Raw genomic sequence first — 25,332 nt, 5'->3', positions numbered from 1 at the left:
TCCCATGCATGCCGCCCCGAGCCTGAGCTCCCCACGCTCATGGCAACCTTGGCCATAACACAGCTGAAGGTTGGGACTGAAACTCATGCAGACTTGATATGTGAGCAGCTATTGTTTGTTGCAACCATCTCCTGCTCTGTAAACATTAAGCGATGTGTGCACAATGCATTTTCCACAGACTCAGCGTGCTGCCCTCTCGCAGCAGTAATTCAAACAGCAACTGCACTGCATAAACACTTTCTCTTTAGATTTTTGTTTGTGAAATATGCTTTTTTTTTTGATGGCTGGATATATAAATAAATATTGGATATAAAAACAAACAATGAAAGGGGTAATTGAAAAATTCTGTCATCTTTATCGCCACCTGTAAACCTGAATGACATTCATTCATCTTTAAGACACATATATTCTCATGAAATTTGATAGAGATATATCTGTACCTCCATTGATTGTCTATGGGACCAAAACTTTCACTTCAAAATGTGAGTTTAGTTTGCAACCAATGAGATTTGTTCTTGCATGTCAGGCAAGTACAGTTAAGCGTCTGTTTACCATATTTGATGTCCACTCCATTCATCATATAAAGTGGCTGTGTTTCTACAGAAGACTTGGATGAAACCGCTCAGTTGATATGGATTACTTTTACTACTCATTTATGAACTTTTGAAGTATTAAAGTTTAAACTGACTTTTACAAGAGGGACATAAATCTCTCAGGTTTCTTTAAAAATTCCTTTATTTGTGTTTTGAACATGAACGAAAGTCTGATGGGTTTGAAACACCATAAGGGGGAGAAAATGTCAATGTTTCTTTTTGGATAAACCTTCACTTTAATTGTGCATGCTCATTTTCCCCAATTTTATTTTAGAATTACATTTGCCATTATCTAACACTCAATTACATTTATTTAAACTTCAGTAATAACGAGTAAGTTAATATCATGCTTAAATGCTAGCTTTAGCCTATGTTTTGTGTTATGTATGGTATGACATTTACTAATGTTTTGTTCTCGAAATCTATTTGTAGCATTTAACTATTCATTCTGGATTCATTTTAACAAATATCGTTTTAATATCAGCCATTTATCAGTTATTTGCCATAACATACTCACCAACAGACTCACTTTCTGATTCTTCCCTCGGACCTTCAGAGACTCATTCCCCTGTGTGTCCTCTCTATTTGACTCGTTTTCTGCAGGTCTCTCACCCTGATTCTGAGCACCTCTTTTAGTGTTTTTTTGTGGTGTGACAAGGCTGTTCGAGACTCCACTGACCTGTGGACTCTTCTCTTGTGATCCATCTTTACTTGTTTTGAAAGACGTAGCACTTTCAGACCATCGGCGAGGTCGAGATTTTGAGGCCAGACCATTTTCTTGGCAAGTTGATGAGCGAGTTCTTTTAGCTGCATTAGAGCTCTTTACACGTTGAGCGGATGTGGTAGATGTGCTGGTTTCTGCAGTAAAAGTGGATTTGGTAGGAGATGACTTATGTTGGTCCATAGTCTGGCTTTCATTATTTTGAGTGACAGCATTTGATGAATTCTTTGGAACTCGTGCACTTGATGTCTTGAAGGGGTTGCTGGCATGTGACATAATTTTAGACTTTATATTACTGAAGTTAGGCTTTGGAAAACGTTTTATTTCTATCTTATTGCTTTTACTGGCTGACGTCAAGGGTGTTTTGGGCTTTTGGGAGGCAGCGCCTTGTTTCTGATGGATAACTTGAGCCATTGGACTCACTGAATCACATTCATCTTGGTTCAGAGGTGACTCAGATAAAGATGGGAGGCAAAATGTCTTGTTACTCACAGACTGCACTGGAGTTGAGGTTTGAGCATTGCCACTGATGTCTAGATCCCCAGAGGCAGTAAGCAGCACAGTTTTTCCCTCCAATGGGGTTGAGTGATTGGATCCACCACTGCTGCATGCCAACTTTTCCACATTTTTATTGGATTTGTGATAATGAACAGGTGTGCCACATTCAAGTTTCTCAACGCTCAATGACTTTTCATCTATGAGAAATGTCTGATTGTTTGGTTGGATGTAGGTACCCTGATTCTTGGGCTTTTCTTGTGGCACCTCAGCTAGGCCCTCGCACACATCAGGTAGCGTGCCAGATACGACATTGAGATCTGAAGATATATCCACAGAGGTTCTCGACTCCCCAATCAGTGAGATGCTAAGAGGCTGATCATTCTCGTGCAGAAGAAAGCTGTTACTCCTCATGACCATCTCATCAGAGCTGACGGAGCAGCAGTTCTCACTGGATCCACGACATGATGGCTTGCAGGAGTTCACCTCAGACAGCTCTCGCTCACCACAGTCTGGGGAGGTTTCTGAGCTCCGGTCACAGCCATTGTATTGAGTGTTTTTTGGGTCCACTATCAAAATAGTCATATTCTCATTCCAGTTGTCAATGTTTGATTTGACAAAGTCTACAGCAATTGCGCCACTTGATTTCACTACCTTTGAAGAAGTTTCACCTTTTGTTGGGAAAGGGATACAGCCTTCCATTTCCACTTCAGGAGGACTTTCTGAACTGCCACAACTCAAACTGCTAGAGCCCCTGAGTGAATCGGGGGAATGCGCACTGGGGCAAGTGATGTTATTTCCATTTTTGTCCTCCATGGAGAAAGTAAGATTCATGGATCTACGTGTGGTTTCCATGGATCAGCTGCTATGAGCAAATCCACATCTATCTGAAACACCTCTTGTTTATGAGAATTATATTAGTTGTTTCCTGGACTTCAGCACAGGGGGAATTTATTGAAATCCATTGTCTGAATTTTCCTGAAAAAGAGAGAGAGAAAAAAGTTGAAAACAAATAAAGATATTTGAAACAATGTATCTATTGTCTAAATTGATGTGAGAGGTCATGAAGAATATAGAGGTGACTCAACGTGTGCTGGAGCTGAAATTAGAAGGGTATTAGATATTGTTGATACAATACTTCACTGAACAAACACACATCGTGGCCAATTACAATTTGTGAAACCTCTGGTATTGTTGAATACAAAATTAGTAACGGTCTTCTTTGTGGAGATGTTACATAATCTACTGACCAACTACTTTGAGAGTAATGAGGAAATCAATATCCTGTTTAATTCTTCATGTTTCCCAGAGAAACACCATTAAAAATGCAAGAGCTTAGTTACTCAAAAGCTATCAACCTCTAGTCCTTCTTAATGTGGAACGGAACATTTTTTTTTAAAAAGTGCTTTAATAAAACATCACTGAAACTCTTCACTGATCATTCATTTGGGGTGAGATTAAAAAAATGCCTCATGCTGACAAAGGCTGCATCTATTTGTTCAAAACTAAAGTAAACCAGTAATAAATATTATTACAATTTGTTTACTACAGTCGATTTAAAAATGTAATTTATTGCTGTGAAATTATTTTAATATGCTTATTTAATGCTCAAACATATCTGCTTATCAATGTTGAAAACAGTGCTGTTTAATATCTTTGTGCAAACCATGATCCTTTTTTAAAAGTTTTTTTTAAAGTTAAAAACCTACATTTTTTTTTACAACATTTTACATTTCTTTTCTGTCATTTTTGATCCACTTTTGTTTAATGTCCTTGCTGAAAGAATACATTTCTATCCAAAAAACAAAAAACTTTTGAAAAGTAGTTTAAATAACACCTCACAAAACAAACAAAAAGATGTAATTAGTTGTCTTTGTATTTACAACTTACACAGGAACCTTAGCAGTAACTGTGACATGTAACGTTGTGAGTTTGAGACAGATATGGGATAGATGGAGCGTGGTGATGGGTCAGTGGGAGAATGTGAATTTAGTGTATTTAGATAAGCAGCTCTGAGTGCTGGTGAAAACACCTTGCTGTGTTTAGTAGGAATGAGGGACAGAGCTAGCTTTGTGATAGGATGGCTACACCTCAGCAGACATGCCTTTTTCAAATAAATATAGCTTGCTGTGACTTAACACAAACACTAATACCTGAAATATATGCCACTTAAGATTATGAAATTTGATGACCAATACAGTTTATTCAAGATTTAATACAAATCAATTTCAGTGTCCTGAAAATACATCAATTAATTAATACATTTCTGAAAGCCAGACTACTTTGAATCTCTCGTTTATTTTTTGGGTTCTGTTTCCTCAAGTTAAAATCATTACTCCACAGGGGTTGAAGAGGCATGGCATACTTAGTCTCTGCTGAGGGAAAGGCCTTGCATGCTCTAATGCACTTCTGTCAAGTACAATGAGGAGAGAGGCCAGTTTATGCAGATGAGGAGACGAGCTCTCTGTCAAGCTTCTTCTGAAATAACAAACCCCATACAAAGCATGTGCACATGTGGAACTATGGAGTAAATCTGCAATTACAGACAAAACTGTATGCAAATAAATAGCAGTACCACAAATCACAGACCATAAAATCTTCAAGTTAATCAAATGGACCAAGCCATCCCATTAATTTCTTGAGAGGCATTAATCATTTTCTAACATAAAAGCATGATTATAAAACACATTCACCATAACTCTTGTTGAAACATTACTATCCCTAATATTCAGAATCAAAAAGTAGTGCAAAAATAACTTCCTTGAGTGAAACGTTACCTTGGGAACTAACATTGTGCTTAGTCATTTATAGTCCGACTGCTCATGCAAGAGCTGGGGATAAAAGAAACAAGAGTCCCTCTGTTAATACTTCACTACCGCCTGGAGAATTATTGATGAATGATTCTTATTTCAACTTTGAAGCGACATAAAACTGATATGTCAAACTCCCATAAAAAGCAGCGGTGAATACAATGGATCATTCATTCTTGAGGGTTAAAGCAGCCTAAGGAAAAATATCATAACTGGGACACTAAATCGGTTCATGGCATAATAACATAGCACATGGCATAGCAAATAAGCTTACTCAAGCAATACTTTTTTTTTTCTCCACAGCATGCCAATTAATGTTAAATAGAACAAAAACAAAATGAAAGCATGCATATGTATTGTAGTCATCAAACTGCATTGCAACTTTAATTCAGTAAAGATAAAAAAAAAAAACAGAGTCCTACCAGGCATAACATTATGTCAGTTCAGCACATCCCATTCAGGCTCCTGCAGCACTCATAGCTCCATGTCTCAGAATCAATCCTATTAGTGCTGTGGTAAACACTACACCACTCTAAACACACATATATAAAGACTGCCAGCTCTAAAATACCCATCAGCCCCAGTAGTCCCTCCTTCAGCACCACTCCTGGCTCGCAGTAATGGTTTGTCTCATAGGAATGTGGCACAGTCCAGGCTGCTGTCAGCACACTTTTGGGCTGTCCCTGCATACTAAAACACGCCTCTACTCATACAGCGCTCTTCAAGTTCCAGCCTAGGCAATGACTGAACCCACTGCAAAGCCTCCAGGCTAACATTACAAGGGACAGTGAATGGTTACCCTATCCCGGACAAGCCCTCGATAAGGGGAGGGGCCGGGGCCAGTGCATGGCAGGTCAAAGGCAGCAATCGCTGTTGCCAAGCACCCAGTGGCATTTTTGAAGGCATTTAGGTATCAGAGGAAAAAGAAGCAGACATACACTACCGTTCAAAACTTTGGAGTCAGTGAAAACTTTTTTTTGACAGAAATTAAAACTTTTATTCAACAAGGGCATGTTAAATTGAGCAAAATGACTGTAAATATATGTATATATTATAATATTATAAGATTTCTATTTCAACTAAATGCTGTTCTTTCACAGCACAACGGTTTTCAACGTTGACAATAAAAAGAAATCAGCATTTAGAATTATTTCAGAAGGTACATGACTGGAGTAATGGAGTAAAGTCAGCTTTACCATCACAGGAATAAATCACATTTTCAAATATATTGAAGTTGAATTTTTAATTTGTTCAATATTACAGTTTTACTGTAATGTTTTATTTATTAAATGCATCCTCTGCGATCAAAACATTAAAGAACCTTACCAATTATTATCCACTGACACTACTCTAAATATAATATATATTTCTAAGCAAATATAATAAATAATAGGTTACATAATCTGATAATTCTGTACAGTATGAGGGCACCTGCACTATAATCAGCTGCGGCTTTCCACTGTTTCTGAACACCAGCTCTGGTCAAGACACAGCAATTAAGTCTCATAGTACCCTACCATCCACCAATGGTGCATTTGAGCCACATCCAACCAATACACATACACACACACACAAACCCTCATACAATACATCATTACATATGTCTAAAAAAGCAACTAAATCACAGTGCTCATTCAAAAAAAAAAAAAAAAAAAAAAAAAAATCAGGTGTGTTCTTCTCAGTGAACTCTCAAGTAGGAAGGTCTATAGAAAAAAAAATAACAATGAGAAAAACAAGTTCATTGGATTCTTTTAAATCTAGTAACTTTTTTTTCCTGCGGAGCTCATGTTTCTGCCTCATACCTCCCTCAGAGCCACAATCTATTTCCTGATCGGACCGCCTTTAAATTGTCTTGTGCACCTGACAGAAACATCAGAGGCCTGTTTGGGATCTCTGGCAGCTCGGTCTATATATAACACGTGGAGTAAACAAAGTTGTAAAGCGATAGAAAGCAGAAGACCCCCTTTCCTATAAATGTATACATACTAAATAAACATTCAGCAGGCGTAAACATTTCAAACAATTCACGCGACTCGAGTAACAATAGAAACACGCCTCACGCTAGTAAATCAGTAAGGTACAAAAGTGCGTTCGTAGAAAAGGTAAACATTTACACTGCCGTCTCAATTTCTCTAATCATCATAGAGCACTTACCCCGCGCGCCGCAAGTGACATAAACTGGGACTCACAGATTTGTCTACCGTTAACAGCAGCGCGTGCACTTGAAAGGTGAGCGCTCAGGTGAGTTCGCGCGCTCTCCTTAAATGACGTCACTGCAGGAAAGACACGAGCCGCAACAGTTCTCGGTTTTAAAAAATTAATAATAATAAAAAATATATATATCTATAGGATATAAGTTTAAGTTAAAGATAACATTATTATTGCAAATGTTAAAAAAGTTAAAAAAAAATACAAAAGACTTCCTAAATTATATATATATATATATATATATATATATATATATATATATATATATATATATATATATATATATATAAAATCTTAATAATAATAACTTTAGCCTACTATATATAAAAAAACTACTATTTCATGTCAGTGTATATTTTTAAATACTTTTTGTATTATTATAGACTTTAACTTAAATTTTACCCTTAATATGTTTAAGAAAAAATCATTTATTTTCACAATTTTATAAAATGTAAAAAAAAAAAAAAAAAAAAAAAAAAAAAAAAAAAAAGCTTTTATAATACATTTTATTTATACTAGATTAAAACAGCTCGGTTAGTTTTCTAAATACCCTGATATTAATGGTGTTTGCCATTAACTTTGCATTATATATTTACTACTGCATGTTAATTATTTTCTCCATTAACCTTATATATTGCTATGATTAAAACAAAGAAAACATCTCAGAATATATAGCTAAACTTTTTTTTTCGTCAGCTAAATTCTATATTCAATAAATCATTTAAAAACAAAAACTAATCTTTCCTCTTTCATTTTTTATATTTCTTAATGTTTTAAAAATGTATTTCTTAATTTACCAACTAGGAAATTAATCAATTTAAAGATTGAAAATAAACGATGCAGTAAGGATGTGTTGAAAACTTTATTGCGATACATGCAGGAGAAGAGCTTTTTAACTACATATGTAAAAAGTTAAGAATTGGACTAATAAGATGGACTATAATGTCATTTGTCATCATCCACAAATTCATCATTTTGTGGTTCAGATATCAGATCAATGAATTAAACATCATTAGGCTCAAAGCTGCCCGGTCTGATCTTCATCTGCACAGATTTGAGGGAGTACCACCAGCCATGCCAAGGGTACCACACTATTCCATCATCAGTGACTGCGCTGTAGGGGCCTCTGTGGTAGAACCCATTCAGATTGGTAGAGTGACATCTAGAGGAATAAAGGGGAAATAACATACTAAACATTTGGACATTGGACACCTTTTGGTTGTCAAATATGTTAATGTAATGAACTACACCAGTGGTTACTCTGCTATAGGGTAGCTGTAATATCTTGAGAAGAACTGCCTTTGTACATATTGTAATTGTCATTTTTGTCTGTAAAGTTAAGGTCCAAACCTGTTAAACCACCAGCCACCCTTGTCCTCCTGAGCACAACTGCGATTATAACGGTCATTATCTCTGTCTCGTGTGCTGAACTTCATTCCTTGATGGCTGGCCCACCACTGAACCTCAGGATGGTAACTTCCAGAGAGAGCGTCCCCTGCATTTCCTGTGTATACGCCAAACCGGAGCTGGTAATGGTTCTGAGAAGACAAATGGGATTGTTAAAACATTAAAAAAAAAAAAAAAAAAAATGGCACACAGATATTATACCATTCGGGTCATATGAAGTTTATGAATTGAGTTACTGTGCAACCCCTTCTTTTTTGTTAATGAAAATAGTACATACAGTATTTATATAACATGTTGTAATGATCTATTAAAAACTTCACATGCCACCTGTGGGTTCATAATGGGCACCGTATATTCATCCACACATCATGTATCAAAATATAAATATATTATTAACAAGACCTGTTCATTATCCACTTTAAATGTTCTGTACACTGCAAAACGGTGGCTGCCCTCAAAGTCTTCAAGATTGACTCTCAGGGTGTAATCATCTGTGTAACAGAAGGTATAAAATATAAAATAAAATATAATAAAAAATTATGGTACATCATAACATATCTATTTCAGTTTGTATGCATTTTAGAAATATAGATTTACTCACCTTGAGATGTCAGATAATGCAGATTATCATTTCCCAACCAGAACTCTCCATTAGCAGACTTCATGTCACCAAATCCTATTTTATAATCATTCCAATCTCTAAAAATCAAAATCAAAAATCATGTCTAGTTCATTAACCAGTGCATCTCTTCTCACAACTATAGTTTTTCTTTACCTGTCAAATGACTGACTGCCATCTGAGCGTCTCTGGAAGACTGTCCATCCACCCCCCTCTGTCATATCACAGTACACTCTCATCCAGGTTGGACTTAGCTGTGGTTTAATCATATAAAATCCACTCTGTGTGCTGACGTTTTTGAAGATCTGAGCACAGTCTGTTTATGGCAGATAGATTTTTGTTAGTACTACACTGTGCTGTTATAATCAGACAAGATATTTACACAATGAATACCACATTTAATAAAATAATATAAAGCCTTGACCCAAGTACTGTTTGTCTCCTGTGTCATAAAATGATCCTGCTTTTAGGTGACGTTCATCCATCTGGTTGAGATTCATTAATCGTTGAATAAGTTGCTGTTGCTTTGTATGGCGAAGCTCCAAGCTCGTCAACTCCGCCTGAAGACGCTGTATCTCATCTTCGCATTTGTTAGGAGCCTGAACACACAACACATTGAATGACAACCGTCAGTTCAACATACAAATAAAAAGACTTTTTCATTTAGCTGTAACTAAATGCAATTTGAACACATAAGAAAGAAGCCAAATTAATTTTAAGACAATACTTACGGAGTCTGACGAATCCAGAGTACAAAGCATCCAAATGATGAGCAAAACTGGCATTTTAAATGTATTGTCTTTGATGCCGTATCTTTTGATGCCTTTAATGTGATGTTCTGTGCAATTTAGGCACTAAAATTGCTCTACTACAATCTCAAGAACTTGTACATATGCTTCTGAGGTCTGTTCTGGTGCCTGACAAAGGTTTCTTGTGGTTGGACATGCACTACTTTGAGCTGAGTCACTCTGGATCAAAACAGATGTGCAGATAACTACAAACAGTTACCGAGACGTCACAAAAACGACTGGAAATATTCTGGAAATTATGAGACATTTGATCTCAATCTTGAAATTTGTTCAAGAAAATGAAAACATTAATGGCATTCATAGTTTAGAAGTTTTTTTTTTACATTAAAAGGTCAGAATTCTGTGTAATTTATAGTAAAGCATAAAATTAATTCTATGTAAATGGAAAAAAAAAATGAAAATTTGTTTACAAAACGATTAGAACATTCCTGATTAAAGAACACCTGATACACAGGGACGAATACCTGATTTGTAACACCCATAAAACAAAATGGGAAAAACATGTGTGAGGCACACTGATCCGAGAGAGAGAGAGAGAGAGAGAGAGAGAGAGAAATTCTTTCCTAAAGTAAAACCATTAAAAGAATCATTTATCTTGCTGATGGCAGACATGCCTGTACACAACAAATAAAAGAAAACCTGCTATGATTTGTTTTCTATTTAAATTAGGCAGAGGCATAGCATTAGGGCAGGCAAACCAGGCAATTACATAGGGCCCCGCATTTTGAAGGGGCCTTCAAGGACTGATCATTTAAACAATCAGAAATGTTAATATTAATGGAGTGTCTATTTACAGTGCAACTAGTCCACCTTGTTGGCAGAAGCTATTTCTATTATTAAAAGCTATTATTTACATTAACACTAACTCTGGTTGGTATAGGCAAAATAAAAAAATACAATATAACATCACAAAAAGGAAATATGCTGAATGAATTATCTAATTTAACTGCAGAAATGTATAACTTCTAAAAGGGACACTGTAACTGGACTGCATCTGTTTAATAATTGAGGTGTAAAATTACACTTATCAAATGCAGTTTAGCATTTGTTGATGAAACTTTTTATTGAACCAGATTTATATATTACATTTGAAATAATAATAATAATAATGAAAATAAATGAAAATAATGACTGTTTGTAACTCAATTTACACATTCAACACAGTCCCAAAAAGAGACACATAAAACATCAGTATAAATTACAAAAATACTTGTTTAGCATTATTACCAAGGATTTCAGAAAAACAGATTTCCTTATATCATCAAAATCTTAAAGAAAAAGGCAACACTCAAAGAAATTAACTTCTTACTGACATATCTAACAAAACAAAAACAAAAATATGAAGGACAGTCAGAGTTTATATAAAACACAGTTATACTTTTGCACAATTGCACAACGTTTACAGCTGTAAAGCAGTTAAAACAAGACGTGTCCATGAGAAGAGATACTGTATGTGCAAGTTCAGAGGTAGAATTGCAACCATTATGATTTTTAACACTTCTCCTTTCCGTATGCCATGGAGCCCTGTAATGACAGAGATCCAAAATAATATTAGTATCCTTTAGTTCATTCAGATTTGATGGCAGATCACCATGGCGTACACGGATTTGGACAATCTCTAATATAGGACTCCAGAGTTCCAGTTGATACTTCCATCAGTGACGTGTAGGTTGTCAACTGCAAAGACAGAACGGAAAATTGCTTCACTATCACTTCTTATGACATTTGACTAGATGCAGAAATGTGATCAAACACTGTTTCTCTTTCTTTGTCTCAAACATAGCTAAAGAAAAAATATATATATATTAAACTAAAATAAAGTGCAATATAAGTGTGATATATGTAAGTTGATATTAATTCAACTGAAAGGAAGACTTACCTTATTAAGAACTGGTTTTGTTGACAGGACATTATATATTGATGACAGAGAAATGTTCTGTAGAAAATACAATTTTGTTATCTACTATAAAACATGTCTTCATGGACAATTAGTTAATAATTATGCTATTATTTTAAAAGAAAACTACTCTCTAAATGACTAATACAAAGCAGTTTTATTTCAATCATATAATGCCACATACCGCTTGTGTGGTTTGATTCATGCACTTCATTGCCGGAGTTCTACGGTCATCAAATATCAAAGGCTTTTCCCAGTGATCATAGTTTGTTTCCAGGACGTACCATCTCCCAAGCTTCATATCAAGTCTTTAACATCAACAACAATCAACAAATTTTAGAGCCTTTTAAAACACTGCAGACAGAAATGGGATCCTTCTGTGTGATATGATTTACTCACTCCCAGATGTCTAATGTGTTTATTCTCGTCCTGGTTATCACACAACCCTGGCCCGTTCGGTTACCACCCAAGATGAAGTAAGCTGGTGCAAGAAGTTTGGTCTGAGAGAGCTGGTCTTTGACATCCTCATAACTCCAAGTAAAAAAAAAAAACAAAGAAAAAAAAGTTTAAACAGCATGTTTAAAAACTAAAAATGCATTACTACTTGATCTGATGAAGCGATTTTTAAATTATTACAAAAATAATGTGTGAATGAGAACTATGTGGTCATGACAGTGAACACGAGGAATTTGCAATTTCATGTTATGCTAGTGTTGCGTTGTTTTAACCTGGTAGCATTTTCCAGAACTTTGCGAGTAAGAAAACCCATCCACATTCCATCTCTCCAGCCAAGAATCCATTCCAGAATCCCTGTAGGAATTTATGATGTTATCTAACCGGTCAACCATCAAGAACATCTAGTTGCACCCATGATTTGTAGCTATGTTTAGAAGAAATATATACCTAGTGTTGTGTAGTTCTTTACAAACTTTAAACATTCCAATAACTGTTTTTATTCCTGTCACTTAGACTTCATTTGTCATAATCATTAAAATAAATAAATATATAAATAAAAATACTTTACCAACATAACCCCCATCAACGTTGAAACGCTCATTCACTGTTAGACTGAATTCACCCTAAACAAGTAAAACAATTGTTAAAAATTTGCACAAAAAGAATAACCTTTGTTTGTTTGTTTATTCACTTACAGGTCTAATTCCCGTAAGAATGCCAACATATCCAGCAAAGTTTGTTGATTTAAAGACGGTTTTGTTCCCTCTTTGAAAATTGACATTCACCACAAGAGGCTTAAGCTTTTCTGTTAAAGTCCATGTTTTATTCTGTTGATCCCACCTTTATGAAAAACACATAATTTGTATGACATGATATACAAAGGAGTATGTATGCTGCAGTTAAATTCTATGTGATCCTAAAAATTTGGCAAAAAAAAAAATTCAAATTACCCCATAAAAAGTCCAAAGTCCAAATTCCGGGCATGGTAAATATTTCCTAGAAAAAAAAAAAAAATTCTATAAAACACCTAGAATGTTTATTCAAATTAAATTTAAAACATTATGTGAACTTATTTATATATTCTCACCATTTAAGTCTTCTGCAACAACTGATGTGCAAACAGTGAAAACCTCATAAAAGATATTGAACAGCGTAATTTCACCTAGAGGGGCACATAAATAAATAAATAAATAAATTATAGATTAAACTTATAATACCTTTTTTAAAAAATGGGTATAATTAAGTAGATACTTTGTATAGATGGTTAGCACCTTTTTGGTGTGTTATTGTATTGACTGAACATTAATTTTATTAGATTAGCTTACATTTTCCAAAATTTTTATATAAAAAAATAACATGAAACTAATCAAAAGGTTAAGATCTGACCCAGAGGGATCCCAGAAATTGCTGCTATTCCCTTAATTTCTTCATTGAAAGGATGTGGAAGTGTATCCACAATCAAAGGCTATAAAACAGTGAGAAAATAAATAATATTAAAATAATAAGTAACACATCAAAATATGTAATATCAAAATATTCTAAATGCATTTTTAAGATGCCCAAGTTTAATTGCTTACCAGCGCCCCATCGACTAAATCAACAAGTTTTCCATTGAAAAAGCCATTGGCCAGGTCTTTTATTGTTCGTACCATTGTGATCAACTGTAAAGCAACATGATTAATGTAAAAACAGTCACAGCCTTCTTGTGTAACAAAGAGACAGACACATTATTAAACCATCCTCCAGACATACAGTGGGTATAGAAAAAAAACATCCCCCTTTAAAATAATAACATTTGGTTGCTTTGCAGCCTGGAATGAAGACAGACACCGTTTTTGTTTTATCCAGCTGTATTTACTTCTAACTTCCGTTTTTTTTTTTTTTTTATCTTGGTATTGTATCTATCACTTGAATATTCTGAGTTGCACAGAGTAAATACTGTTGGACAAAACATGAACTGTGTCAGTCTTCATTTCAGGCTGCAAAGCAACAAAACGTGATTGTTTTAAAGGGGGTAATTATTTTCTATACCCACAGGATTTAAAACACTAACGTTGACATGCAAATACATAATAACAGAGGCAAAGGTCCAAGTCCTGACAGGCAATGCATTAATAAGGAGACAGTTACCTCTGTGTTTTTATCTTTGATCACCTGCGTCCATCTCTCACTAGGAGGTAAATCGAGATCAACAGTGTACCAGCTCACATTACTTTTAAAACTAGGTAAATCAACACAAACACGTTATTAAAATCAACATATTAACTCCACAGAGCATGTGAAATGTAGAAGCACATGAGAGTAAGAGCAGTACGTTGGTCCTTTAGGCGGATACATTCCACTTCTGCAATCCTCCAGCTGCAAATAGAGGCAAACATTTAAAGCATGACAGCAGGATAAAGTGAAACAGCTCTCAGAACAGCGTTATGAACTTCATAATCAAGTAGCCTATAGATCACTCTGGTACAGAAGCCACGTTTATTCTTACCCCTCGAGCAAAACGTGAGAAAATAAATAAACATATAATGAAAATGTCATGAACTGATGTTGGCGTCATTGTCTTTCCGCAATTTTTTCTAAACATTGAGTCATTCCCTGCCTGGCTGCGGAAGACGGTGCAGGAAATAAGCTCATGACGGAACGTACCATAATGTGAGGGGTGAACAGATGCAGTGGATGTGTGTATACTTTTTAAAGAAAAGTTTAAAATACGTTTTATCTTTCAAATTTTTGAATTGCATCAATTAACTATAATTTAATTGGATTCGTTTGGATGTGCTTGTTTATGACTACACCAAAAGAAAGAACAGCCAAGCTACCCCCCTCCCCCCCAACGTCAGTCTGCTGCTTGAGTTTCTCTCGGCGCGAATGGTTCAAGTTCAGTTGTTCAGTGTTTTATTTTTACAGTCCTGTTTGTGAGAAGGCATGATTTGTATATACATTAGCACTTGAGCTCATTATTCTGAAATGTACAGAGGACTTTTAATGCATACATTTTAGAATTATTTTGTTTTTACAGAGTGGCTTTTGCAGTGTCAGTTTATATTGAAATCCACTTTTGTTCTCAGGATGTAGGCTATACTCAAACTGTTCCTGAAGATGCAATTATTAGAAGACAAATTCTTCAGGTCTCAGCCACATGCAGATATCCAGTCAAATGCAGGAATCACATACCAGCTTAGTGGCAAGTGGAGCTGAATCATTCACAGTTGATGCCAAAACAGGTAAAATGAGCAAATTGGTCATTCAGCCTGCATTTTCATCTAAAGCAAGAAGTGTCCAATTCAAGTACATAATGGCCAGTGGTGGACGAAGTACACAAATCAAGTACTTGAGTAAAAGTACAGATACGAATAATAAAATATTACTCCAGTAAAAGTAAAAGTACTCCTTTTTAAATTTTACTCAAGTGAAAGTACAAAAGTAATCAATTTTGTATTTACTGAAGTAAAAAAGTACTGAAAGATAGATGTTTGCAATTTTATATAGGCTAATTTAATATTATATTAGCACTTTTTTTTTCGTCTAAAAAAAAAGCCTCAAGTTCAAATATTCATTTATCACCAATTAACTGTTTGACAAACACTTCCTGCTTCGAGATCTGAATTAAAAAAAAAATATCAAACATGCTCCGAAGTCCCAATCTGAATCAACCGAGTCGCGAACATGCTCCGAAGTCCCAATCTTAATCAACCGAGTCGCGAACAGGCTCCGAAGTGCCGATCTGAATCAACCGAGTCGCGAACATGCTCCGAAGTCCCAATCTTAATCAACCGAGTCGCGAACAGGCTCCGAAGTGCCGATCTGAATCAACGGAGTCGCGAACATGCTCCGAAGTGCCGATCTGAATCACCCGAGTCGCGAACAGGCTCCGAAGTCCTGATCTGAATCAACCGAGTCGCGAACAGGCTCCGAAGTGCCGATCGGTATCAACCGAGTCGCGAACATGCTCCAAAGTGCCGATCTGAATCAACCGAGTCGGGAACATGCTCCGAAGTGCCGATCTGAATCAACCGAGTCGCGAACAGGCTCCGAAGTCCTGATCTGAATCAACCGAGTCGCGAACATGCTCCGAAGTGCCGATCTGAATCAACCGAGTCGCGAACATGCTCCGAAGTCCCGATCTGAATCAACCGAGTCGCGAAAATGCTCCGAAGTCCAGAAGTCCCGATCTGAATCAACCGAGTCGCGAACAGGCTCCGAAGTGCCGATCTGAATCAACAGAGTCGCGAACATGCTCCGAAGTGCCGATCTGAATCAACAGAGTCGCGAACATGCTCCGAAGTGCCGATCTGAATCAACCGAGTCGCGAAAATGCTCCGAAGTCCAGAAGTCCCGATCTGAATCAACCGAGTCGCGAACAGGCTCCGAAGTCCCGATCTGAATCAACCGAGTCGCGAACATGCTCCGAAGTGCCGATCTGAATCAACAGAGTCGCGAACATGCTCCGAAGTGCCGATCTGAATCAACCGAGTCGCGAAAATGCTCCGAAGTCCAGAAGTCCCGATCTGAATCAACCGAGTCGCGAACAGGCTCCGAAGTCCCGATCTGAATCAACCGAGTCGCGAACATGCTCCGAAGTGCCGATCTGAATCAACAGAGTCGCGAACATGCTCCGAAGTGCCGATCTGAATCAACAGAGTCGCGAACAGGCTCCGAATTGCCGATCTGAAAACTTCGACCAAAGAATGTAAAAAATAATTCTATTTCTCTAATAACTCTAACTCTACAACTCTATGAAAGACTCAGATCACGTATCTAAAAAAATAAATCGCTATAGTAAAAGAGAGAGGAGTGAAGTTTCCTACCGCTCTGCTGTGTTTGGTCCTCAAGCGCGTCTGACGCTCCGCAGCGCGTCTCCGCCCCTCACACGCGCGTTTACAGGGATAATTTAATCATCTTTGCTAATTATTATACATTTACTTCATTGTCAGCTTCAGGTACTTCATTTATTATTGTTCAATGAACTGTTTGAAACAAAAAAAGGTTGTATTTCAGTAATAATTCTAAATTATCAAAATAAAAAATAAATAATAAAAAATATGATTTTCAGTTACAATAATTAATCCTAAATTCCGACATTAATAACTTACTTTTAGCAACATCAGACGCACGCGCTCACAATATCTCACGGTTCTTACTTCTGTAGACTCACACTAAACGGTTCATTTGAATCAGTGAGTGGTCGACTCCAGAACAGCTGCAATCGGATCATTCTAATTCGTAAACGAATCGTTTGGTGCGATTCGCGATCCGATTTAAAGGTTTATTTTGAAAAGACTCAGTTCGTTCATGATGAATCAGCCACCGCTTCTGCGTGTCGGAGCACGTGATATATTATAGGGAGTAACGATATGTTTTATGAAATGTAGTGAAGTTAAAAGTACGATCTTATGCTTTGGAATGTAGTGAAGTAAAAGTAAAAGTTACTCAAAATAAAACTACTTCAGTAAAGTACAGATACTTGAAAAATGTACTTAAGTACAGTAACGAAGTAAAGCTACTCCGTTACTGTCCACCACTGATAATGGCAGTAGCTCATTTATCACTTGTTGCCTGGTTCTAGCCCACAGCCTTGTGTTTATCGGCCCTGATTGTTATTGACTTTAACACATTCACTGTTTAATGTGAATAGCAATTTTCATAATACAGATTGTTCCAAAGCCGCTTTACATAGAAACACCTTAAAACCCCAAGTGAACAAGCCAAAGATGAATGTGGCAAGGAAAAACTATAAGACTGTAAATGTAAGTAGGCTACTGTCATGACAGCTCTCAGAGGGATTGGCATGGTAATGTACATGACAATGTTAATGTATTTGGTCTTGGCAGAATAGATCCGCTACGCTGCTGCTGCTGCTGTGGCAGAGCAAGTACCGTGCCTTGCAACTGCCAATACATCAACAACATGCTTCTGTGTGCATGTAAGAATTATTGCTGCTGCAAATACAACATACATGAAATAACCCCACAGCATACATGAATCACCTCGTAACAGATCTATACAGGTGGACCTAGGGAAGGTTTCTGAAGCAAGCTGCACTGCTATAGTCATATATCTGAATGTTGAGCCGTGAGCTCATTGGCTACCAATACAGGAGAGAACCAATCAGATGCGTAATGTGATTATGATGTCATTATGTCATATTGAGTTAGACCTATTGGACTGCATCAGAGTTTTATGCCAGAAATCTGAACTCTTAGGATGTTCCCATCCTTTCTCTTGCTGGCATGTTTAAAGATAACCTATTAATGTATTTAAATAAAAAACACTTTTCAAAAGTTTGGTGTTGGTAAGATTTTTTTATGTATTTTTTTTTTCCCCTGCAAAGGCTAAGTCACATTTTCAGCATCATTACTCCAGTCTTCAGTCTCACTTCATCCTTCAGAAATCATTCTAATATGCTGATGCTTAAGTTTTTATCAATGTTGAAAACAGATATATAAATCAAAAGATAAATAGAAATCTTAAGTAACATTATGTCTTTACTATCTCTTTTGATTAATTTAAAGGGATAGTTCACCAAAAAATGAAATTTACTCAATGATTTCTGCACCCTCAAGCTATCCTGGTGTATATGACTGTCTTCTTTCAGACAAAAACAATCTGTGTTATATTAAAAAAAAATTCCTGGCTCTTCCAAGCTTCCAGCTTTATAATAGTAGTAACTGGCTGTCAAGATTTTGAAGCAAAATAAAGTGCATCTATCTAGCATAAAAAGTACGACACTTAGCAGAAGCCCGAGATTACAGTTTATTACGTTTTAAATATGGTTATTTTTTCTTACACAAATTCATTTATTCACTTCAGAAGGCCTTTATTACCCCCCTGGAGCCATGTGGACTACTTTGTATGGTGGATGTATGCACTTTATTTAGCCTCAAAATCTTGACCATCATTCACTGCCATTATAAAGCTTGGAAGAGCCAGGACATAAACCTAGGATGGTTTGAGGGTGAGTAAATCATGGGGTAATTTTTATTCTGGGGTACAATTCATGCTTACTGAATGAAAGTATTAATTTCTTTAAGAAAAAAAAAAAAGAACTGACTCTTAAACCTTGGAACAGTAGCATAAATATTCATATGTTTCTTCTAGGTGCAGTGAGAACACTGGTAACCCCGGACAGAGAGATGACAGATGTGTACAATCTAACTGTGCATGCAGTGGACGGAGGCGATCGTTTCTGCCAAGCTTCTGTGTTCATCACAGTCGATGACATTAATGACAATGCTCCCAAATTCACATCTGACCGACATCACTTTAGTGTTTTTACCTGGGACATACATGGCACGGCTAGAGGTTTTCGATGCAGATTCTGGTATCAACAACTTTACAACATTATCAACTATTTCTGTCGTTTGCTCATGAAGAACAATTTGTTGGATTGTAGTTAGATGTACAGTAGTTGTTTCCAGCAGTGTATCTTGATTTCAGCCATTGTTGCATCGGTAGTTTATAGTCAATGCCATCTTTTTCTCTGTGTGGCACTTCATCACTCTCATCTTCACTCAGCGTGCAGCATTCCCTGACAATGGGACAGCTGAATTTAATCTTTGCTCCTCATGCATAATTGTCTTTGCTCCCTACAAAGGTACAATTACATCTCACAGTGGTTTTACGCAGAAAATTAGAATTTTCTGCTCGGAATTACAGTTCAGATCACTTTTTCTTTTCTTTAGACATCTGAAGTGCCTGTTGCATTTGACTTAATTTGTTACATTTGTAACATTTCAGTTACTTTTGTCCGTCAAGGCTTCAGTCTCAATACTAGATGGCCCGTCTCCATTGTTCAGATGAAGTTACATGCATACTTTCCATTCTCTTCAACCACTCCATTACTCTTCAAATCTTGGTCACTTGAAGGCCCGCCTGTCTTGTGGGTATTAATGACTAAAGTAAACATCTACCCCGATGGATGTCTTCTAATTAAGAGTTTTTTTGAGAAATTACCATCAACAAGATGTGTTCGTGAACATGATTGCTGATTGGAGGAGAGATTGTGAAGCGATTAATTCCAATTCACTCAGATGTCATCATAGGATTTTCATAGGCATTAATTAGTCAGAGGCAATTAGGCTGGATGACCGGGCGACACTAACAACAAGGTCTCTCATTGTACTAATGAACTTATGAACAAGTGTGTATTTGCATATAAACTGCAAATTAACCCAACAAGAAGCAATCAGATTGTATTTATGCCAAACTGACACACTATTACATGAAACAGACTAGAGGAACAGGATCATTTTTGCATCTCTTGGGTTACATTGCAAGTCCGGACACTCTTCTCAAGAGTGGTATCATTTCAACCCACTCATGACTTAATGATATAATGATAGGCTTATGCCCACTTCTACTCAATTTAAGTCCAGTTTTCGAATTATTTTACTCTTCTCAACTATGTGTCTAAGTATCATGAATTTAATTACAAAGAGCATAAATCACAGCACAAATTAATGTTTCTCTTGTTTACAATAAGTGCAAAATGTATTTCTGCTTTTTACAGAGAACGGATGGCAACAGTAAGTTGGAATAAAAATGCAAAATTTTGCCTTTTAGTCAACATTAGTCAAACTTTTTTTAAACAAATGCACAGATCTGACAATAAAAATAAAATAAAATTACTATTTTGTGCACGGGTGTATTCATGTGCAACATATTTATCTATCTATTTCTGTAATGAATTCAGTCCCCATATGGATTAAATCTGAGCACAGATTCTGAACAGATCCAAATGGGCTACAGTGTAAGTGCTACGCTGAATGAATTTTAAAAAGAAAAGCAAGAAAGTCCTGAGAATTTTGCTTTTAGAACCCTTTTAGAATTCCTGCTTTGATATTTATCATTCGTAGGTCGTGCTTGATCTTCACCATGTTTACATGCACATTGTTGGCCATTTTCAAACTCTCTCACCACTAGGCCACGACTTCCCCTCCGTAGATTCATTTTGCTGTTTTAAATGAATATATAATACTCTCAGTATGTAAAAATGCCCTATTCTTCTTCCCTGACTTTTTTTTTTCTCTGTGTTTCGTTGTTATTTATCAGACCCTTCTTGCATGCTCCGTTGGTTTAGCAAGCTGGGTTACACTGAACAACTGTGTGAATCAGCTATAACAAGACGCACTGGAATCGATCTCAGGGGCACTTTGATATTTAATCTTCCTTAACCCTGAGGAGCTATAACAACTGCTTTCAAACCTGCATGTTCAGATCTTTCACATGTCCAAGATTAACGGGCTTCAAATCTATCAAATCATGCTGTAGTCTAGAGATACATGTGAGCTTTACTGAAATGTGTGCTGTGGAGCTGCTTGTAGCTGTGAAAATGTAGATGATGTGTCAAAATACACAACCATTCAAAAGTTCTTTTTTTATTCAGCAAGGTTGCATTAAACTGATCAAAGGAAAATACAGACAATATATCATGTTTCAAAACAGTAGCGTAGCCAGAAAGAGACTCTGGGTGTGCATAAGAAAATCTGGGTGTGCCACATTTATTGTAGGATTACTGTGCAAAATTATGGGATAGTATTTCACATCCATGACTACCAAAGCCTATTCAAATAACCTTCGGGATGCCTCAAGGCCCACATATAAGACCGGCTGGGGTTCCTGATTCCTTAGAAAGTCCTGTGTGAACTTCTAAATTCCACCAGACTTGATTGTCAGCTAGTGATTAGAAATTCAATTCTACAGTGACTGACCATAAAGAACTTCATAAAGATGTTGTTGGTACCACTACCAGAGACTGAGGTGGGACCGAGGCGGGTTTATAGGCTCCCATTTGAAATCACTAATGCAGAACCATCTGCGAGGAAATGTCACTCCTAGATTTGCAATCTATTTGTTGGAAAAATTACAGTGATTGTTTATTGTACATTGAAGTATGTAACCTAAAAAGATAAAATAAAAAAAAAAGTCACACTTTAGTTCTATATATAAAATATTTTATTTTTCCATTCTGAAATGCTGTCATTGAAATATTATGGTCAGTGTGGGAATTGTCCATTTGTGAAGTTCGTTATGAATTAGTTTCGGGTAATCGGAGACAAACTTGACAGTAAAGTTTTAATTCCTAAATTACTGAGCTTTGTAAATGACCAGAGTCCATAAAGGGGCGTTATTAAGTGTATCACCTTAAAGGTTAAAGAAAAAAATTCTTAGATACCTGAGAATACACAGTACACAATACATTTTCGGTTAAATGCTATGTTATTATGTCCTTGTCGAAAAGACTCATTGAAATGTTAATATTCTGTATAGTCATAATACATTATGTTCGGTCTCATTCATGCATTTTTAGTCATAATACATTATGTTCGGTCTCATTCATGCATTTATAGTGTTTAGATGGTTCTTCCAAGATTATAAAAGACCTGAAGGTCTTTGTTAATGAGCAAGGCATCGTCAGGCTGAGGAGCAGGACTACCAGTTCTTGCTGCTTTAACTCCTGTAATGCAATCTAACAGTCTCATTAGTGGAGTTTAAATTTTTCTGAAACTGAAGTTTTGCATTTGCAAAAAGCGTGATGATCCTTTGCTAATAGCAGATGTTCTCAATAGGGTTGTTATGGAAATGACTAGAAGGTCATCTGCTGTCAGGGTCATCCTTTTATTTCATTTAAAAAGTTAGGGCATGAACATGTTAACATTTTAATGTGTTTTTAAATGACTAATTAATCAAGTCATCTACATGGTTGACTACAATATCCGCTAAGTCAAATTCCATGCTTTATATTGTATATTTATAAAAAATAAATAAACAAAAAATAAATCGAATCATATCAGCATTTGAGCATTGTTTTTTTGCAAAATGGGTGTCAACTTATGTACCATAACTATTACATTTAAAGTATTTGCATTCAAAAGCAGCGATGAGAGGGATGTCATTCTTTCGGTGTTATACACTCAATTAAACACTAGAGGGCAGCACAGTCAAATAGAGTCAAACAAGCTTGACTGCATGACTGATTGCCCCACTGTAATGAAAGCTACCTGCACAGAGAGAGACAGTTTTATTGCAAGATTTTTTCAACCTTAATACGGTTTCTTTTGATAATAACACTTATGATCACTTAATGTTTAGAATATTTCATTGAAAATATATTTTTATTTAGAATAGTGCTGATAAGTCAAATAACAGTATTTTCCAGTATACTCCGAGCACTGCTGTGGGCATTATATTATGTCTTTTACAATCAATAGAGTATGAAGACAGGTCTACACTTGTGCATGTCTTACAATTCACTGTATGAGATAGTGACAGGACTTAAATGCTTTGAGAAGTAGTGACAGAGGCCTGAGGCGAGGAACAGGATGTGTGTGTGTAACACAGTGTGACAGGTGGATCTTGCCTGATGTAGTCATGTGACTCATGTGGCCCATCCAGTTCAACAATGAACAAATGTTCGAATGGTACTTCATATGTTCAAAATAACATACTACCATGCAATTTTTTGTCTATGAATTATATTGATGGAATCCATACATGACGTCTGCCAAAATTCACTCCACATGCAATATTCTACACCAACAATGCAATGCTGTGTGACAAATAAATCCGAACTTCATATAATTGAGGGTTTTTAACATATTTTTGAGTGAACCTGCCTAATAAAACTTAAGTTAAATTACAATTCCAAAATAACTATTTTATTTTCAAGATTTTGATTTATTCATCAATTTATTAAAAGATAAAAATTAATATATGTACAAAATTTTCTGGAGTGTCTGAATAATTGTATCACCCACTACATATACAAGAAGAGACTTGCATACTTCAAAAGATGATTGAATTTCAAATGTCAATGACGGCTGGAAATGCTTACCTAAAAAGCTGCGCATGAAGGGGATTTTCAAACTGAGTTCAGGTTGTCTATATACATCTATATGCTGTATCCTAAAATAAAAAGTCTGGGCACAGGACAAGCCCAAATTATTGAAATATATATTATAAATCTAAAAAAAAAATTCTTGCAATCTTAAAAGATGCGGTTTAATAAGAAATACACCCACGTGTCTAGAAAAGCCACATCACACATTACACTGTGTCTGCAACATTCACTTTTAACCTGACCTTTGAGTGCTAAATCACCTCAAGATTTCACTGAGTATTCATTATACATTCATTATATTTCTCATGGACACATGCATTCACACACACACACACACACACACACTCACACATGTACCAAGATCAATTAAACATGTTAATGAGTAGGCCAGGTGGTTATAACCTATTTACTGGGACTAATTGTCCTGAGCATGGGGTCTCCTCACACCTGGCCTCTACAGAAGGTGAGAATGCCACGAAATGTTGGATGTCCCCGTTTCAACTATGTATGGGCACTTACAGCAGCCAGAGATCTCAAAGCATTTTTGTTAGTTTTTTTTTTTTTACAAACAAATACACTCTTCATGGCAACTATTGTTGTTCCCAGCTATTTCTAGAAAAAAACTAAAAAATTATAAAAAAGTAAAAAAAAAAACAAAAAAAAAAACTGCAATACAGTGGTTGGATACCTGTTGTGCTCTATCTATTCAGTCATGCTCAATGTTATTTTCCATCCAAATTAAATAAAGACATATCTTTGTTCTATAGCAATTGTCCACAAAATGAAAAACAAAATAGCCCAACAACAAACATTACCCTCTACCTAAAATTCACTTGAAATAATAACTTCTTATGAATTGTCCCTTCAATGCCAACATTTCGCTGATAACACAATGGCTACGGTAAAATCTGAATCTGAAAATGTTGTGCATTTCACAAATAGTCTGTTCTCATTTAACTTTCCAACCTTATATCTCTGATTCTTCAACTTATAGAATTAATGTCTATGCTGTATTTTGTTTGAGGACTCTATTGAATTCTCGATTCTGATTGGCCGACGTGTTCATGTTTCTCTTTTTATACTGTTTCATAAACATCTGGCGGCATCTTGCATATTAATGAATGTTTACAGTGAAAATGACCTCAGAAGATAGTTTTCTACAATGCAATGTACTTTTTAAAATACATTTTAAGATAATATATAGATACAGTTTGTAATAATTAATAATAGTAGTGTGTTTTATTTACTTTGTTTTAACTTAGAAAACCAGTAAAAAATTGAACTGTGGTCAATAATTGTTAACTTTTTTACAATCTACTTTGCTTGATGTTTCTCCAACCTTTCTCTCTTTCTCACTCAAGACGGACCCCATCCATCATTCTAGCCGACCCTCATTATCTCTTCTTTGTTTCCTCTATGACCTCCTCTCTTTTCTCCTTCAGTCGTCTGTTCAGTAACCGATATGCCTGGCACACTCC

General features: G+C 36.0%; 3 protein-coding genes across 8 annotated transcripts in view; all 3 read right to left on the bottom strand.

Annotated features, from left to right (window-relative positions):
- LOC113057921 (microtubule-associated tumor suppressor 1 homolog A) overlaps positions 1 to 6,853 on the bottom strand; it is a 29,657-nt gene extending 22,804 nt beyond the window's left edge. For 2 of the 6 annotated variants that reach the window (XM_026225521.1, XM_026225525.1), the window contains exons 1-2: positions 5,042 to 5,349; positions 1,111 to 2,787 (exon numbers count right to left, since the gene is read on the bottom strand). In XM_026225521.1, the coding sequence (XP_026081306.1) occupies positions 1,111 to 2,664 (1,554 nt within the window). In that variant the 5' untranslated portion in view covers positions 2,665 to 2,787; positions 5,042 to 5,349. Of the gene's footprint in view, positions 1 to 1,110; positions 2,788 to 5,041; positions 5,364 to 6,773 lie in introns of those variants that run through there. The other 4 variants (XM_026225522.1, XM_026225526.1, XM_026225523.1 and 1 more) reach the window with 4 other exon arrangements.
- Positions 6,854 to 7,675: 822 nt separating this feature from the next.
- Positions 7,676 to 9,864, bottom strand: LOC113058157 (fibrinogen-like protein 1). The gene is made up of 7 exons (XM_026225833.1): positions 9,585 to 9,864; positions 9,278 to 9,452; positions 9,010 to 9,169; positions 8,836 to 8,933; positions 8,637 to 8,725; positions 8,178 to 8,365; positions 7,676 to 7,989 (listed from the first exon to the last, which is right to left on the bottom strand). Exons 1-7 carry the CDS (start codon positions 9,636 to 9,638, stop codon positions 7,830 to 7,832), a joined length of 924 nt encoding a protein of 307 aa, XP_026081618.1. The 5' UTR covers positions 9,639 to 9,864; the 3' UTR covers positions 7,676 to 7,829.
- Positions 9,865 to 11,024: 1,160 nt separating this feature from the next.
- On the bottom strand, positions 11,025 to 14,642 carry LOC113057920 (acid ceramidase-like). The gene is made up of 14 exons (XM_026225520.1): positions 14,504 to 14,642; positions 14,330 to 14,373; positions 14,146 to 14,236; positions 13,593 to 13,676; positions 13,402 to 13,480; positions 13,103 to 13,177; positions 12,966 to 13,011; positions 12,711 to 12,855; positions 12,584 to 12,638; positions 12,288 to 12,369; positions 11,959 to 12,090; positions 11,744 to 11,867; positions 11,542 to 11,598; positions 11,025 to 11,339 (listed from the first exon to the last, which is right to left on the bottom strand). The coding sequence occupies exons 1-14, from the start codon at positions 14,597 to 14,599 to the stop codon at positions 11,250 to 11,252; spliced, it is 1,200 nt and encodes a 399-aa protein (XP_026081305.1). The 5' UTR covers positions 14,600 to 14,642; the 3' UTR covers positions 11,025 to 11,249.
- Between the last annotated feature and the right edge of the window lie 10,690 nt (positions 14,643 to 25,332).

Source organism: Carassius auratus, chromosome 39, assembly GCF_003368295.1.
Source record: "Carassius auratus strain Wakin chromosome 39, ASM336829v1, whole genome shotgun sequence".
In the NCBI taxonomy this organism is placed as follows: Eukaryota; Metazoa; Chordata; class Actinopteri; order Cypriniformes; family Cyprinidae; genus Carassius; species Carassius auratus.
This window is presented reverse-complemented; position numbering and strand designations above follow the sequence as displayed.

Coding starts and splice junctions, on each gene's coding strand:
- LOC113058157 (XM_026225833.1), bottom strand. CDS start 9,638: ATGCCAGTTTTGCTCATCATTTGGATGCTTTGTACTCTGGATTCGTCA. Junction 8,934..9,009: donor GGCAGTCAGTCATTTGACAG/GTAAAGAAAAAC, acceptor TTTGATTTTTAG/AGATTGGAATGATTATAAAA. Junction 8,726..8,835: donor GCATTATCTGACATCTCAAG/GTGAGTAAATCT, acceptor TCTGTTACACAG/ATGATTACACCCTGAGAGTC.
- LOC113057920 (XM_026225520.1), bottom strand. CDS start 14,599: ATGTTTAGAAAAAATTGCGGAAAGACAATGACGCCAACATCAGTTCAT. Junction 12,091..12,287: donor GTTCTGGAAAATGCTACCAG/GTTAAAACAACG, acceptor TTTTACTTGGAG/TTATGAGGATGTCAAAGACC. Junction 11,868..11,958: donor AACACATTAGACATCTGGGA/GTGAGTAAATCA, acceptor TTGATGTTAAAG/ACTTGATATGAAGCTTGGGA.